General features: G+C 45.7%; 1 protein-coding gene across 1 annotated transcript; it reads right to left on the bottom strand.

Moving 5' to 3' along the window:
• Positions 1 to 258: 258 nt before the first annotated feature.
• LOC308171945 (polyadenylate-binding protein 1-like) lies at positions 259 to 1,442 on the bottom strand (the record flags this gene model as incomplete). The annotated part of the gene is made up of 2 exons (XM_080546858.1): positions 259 to 272; positions 767 to 1,442. 2 exons carry the CDS (start codon positions 1,440 to 1,442, stop codon positions 259 to 261), a joined length of 690 nt encoding a protein of 229 aa, XP_080402984.1.
• Positions 1,443 to 2,256: the final 814 nt, after the last annotated feature.

Genomic DNA, 2,256 nt, shown 5'->3' with positions numbered 1-2,256 from the left:
TTGTAGTGGTAATAACATTTTCTACATGTCCGAATCCTTGGGTTTGTGTCTTAAGGGGGGGAGTGTGACGGATATGAGTAGCCTGGTTGTTTGTGTCTGTGTATTTGTGTGTATGTCTTTTTAACAGCCATAAGTCCAGTCCAGGGGATCCACCCCCCCCCCCCCCCCCCCCCCCCGTGATCATTACCAATCAAACTCCGGCAGTGACCAATCAACTCCAGCCAATCAACACCAGCCAATAATCACACCAACCAATCATCAAATGCCACACCCTACAAAAGACATTGAGAGAGAACCAGCAGCAGCTGTGTGATCCCATCACACAGTTCCCACCATTTTGTGTTGCCTTGCTGGTGGTGTAGTTTGTTAGTTGTGTTCTGTGTTTAGTGATCTTGTTCAGTGATACTTTGGTAGCGATCCTTTTGGTTTGATTTGTTAGTTGTGATATGTGTTTAGAGAATTAAGTGATACCATGTTTGACACCTTTTTATTGTTATTGTTTATTTAACCATCCACGGGATGAGTTTATTGTTTATTTAAGTAGGAGGCATTTGTTAGTTCTAATTCTGTTTTTATCTGTACCATAATGACTTTAATTAACCCTTGAGTAATAAATATCTTTACTTTACTCATAACACCTGTAGTTTGTTACTTCTTATTCTCCCTAGCGAATGTAGAACGTAACACTGGCTCTTCAGGACAGCCTGGCGCTCTCCTCTCTTCTGGGCCCGGCCCACGTAGACCCGCCTCCCGTTTATCTCCTGGCCGTTCATCTCCTCGACGGCCCTCTTGGCGTTCTCGTGCCTCTCGAAGTTGACGAATCCAAAACCCACGGATCTACCAGCGCCATCAGTCATGACCCGGACGCTCAGGGCCGGTCCGAATCTCTCAAACCTCTCCTTCAGGCGTCGGTCGTCCATATCCTCCCCAAAGTTCTTGACGTACACGTTAGTGAACTCTCGCTCTTTGCGAGACTTCCAGTGTCCGACAAACACTTTTTGGTGGTTCAACAACGTGCCGTCGAGTCTCTCGATAGCTCTCTCTGTGGCCTCCTGGGTGTTATACTGGACGAAGCCGAAGCGTTTAGAGAAGCCGTTCTCGTCAGACGCTACCTTGCAGGAAAGGATGTCCCCGAACTCGGAGAACGTGTCGTAGAGGTCCTTGCTGTCGAAAGCCTTCGCTAAATTCTTGATGAAGATGTTGCCGACTCCACTGTTCCTTCTAGAGGGGTCACGCTGACACCACATGATGCGCATGGGTCTCCCGTTGACGTCGTCGAAGTTCATGGTGTCCAAGGCGCGCTCGGCGTCAGCTCGCTGTTGGAAGTTGACGAAAGCGTACCCGAGAGACCGGCGTGTCCTCATGTCCCTGCACACTCTTATAGAGGTGATCGGTCCAGAAGGGCTGAATTTCTCAAATAGCATTCCTTCAGTGGTGTCCATGTGGAGATCTCCTACATACAAGGAGGCCGTCGGTTGAATAGGCGCACTAGGATTCATTGTCTGGTGACTTTCGGATAGCGAGAGTTGGAGAAAAACTGTGAGAAGAACGAATAACTAATCTATCTATCTAGCTCTTCACAGAGGAATGGCAGGTAAATCAACGGCATGTGTACTGCAGCTGGATTCTAGAACCCCAGCTGCATGTTCTACATTGTTATGTCATCACATGGTGACATCCTTAATGACTGGATGTGATGTGGGGAATGTTTTAGAAGAATTTTGGTCATTGTTACATCACAGAACATAGCCAGGGTCCATGTTGTATAGAGGTCAGCAAACCCATATTAATAATAATAAAGTTTATTTGTATAGCACTTTTCCTGCAAACGTTGCAGCTCAAAGTGCTTAGGCTATATTAGGCAGTGGAGGCTCCTCCATAGAGGTGGAGGAGGCCTGGCCTCCCCAATAATTTGAGAGAAGAGAGAGATTTAAAAAAGCAATACTTTTATTTATTTATTTAACAAAAAACATATTTTAAATGTTTTTATATTCATATTATTTCCGTTTTGTTCATAAATCTGAATTTTTCCATGGCTAAAACCCAATATTGCAATTGTAAAGCACCTACAGGCCAGAATCCCTATCCGTTTGTATTGAGGAGGCCAGGCCTCCCCCAGGAAAGTGGTTTCTCATAGAAGTCAATGTAATGCAATTTTTTTCATGGCAATATGTGATTGGCCAAATCACTGAAAATGGGTGGGCAGAGGAGGCCTGGCCTCACCATGCATTGAGTCCAGGGCTGAAAGATTGACAT

The sequence above is a fragment of the Nansenia antarctica genome, assembly GCF_963989245.1.
Source record: "Nansenia antarctica genome assembly, chromosome: 16".
In the NCBI taxonomy this organism is placed as follows: Eukaryota; Metazoa; Chordata; class Actinopteri; order Argentiniformes; family Microstomatidae; genus Nansenia; species Nansenia antarctica.
This window is presented reverse-complemented; position numbering and strand designations above follow the sequence as displayed.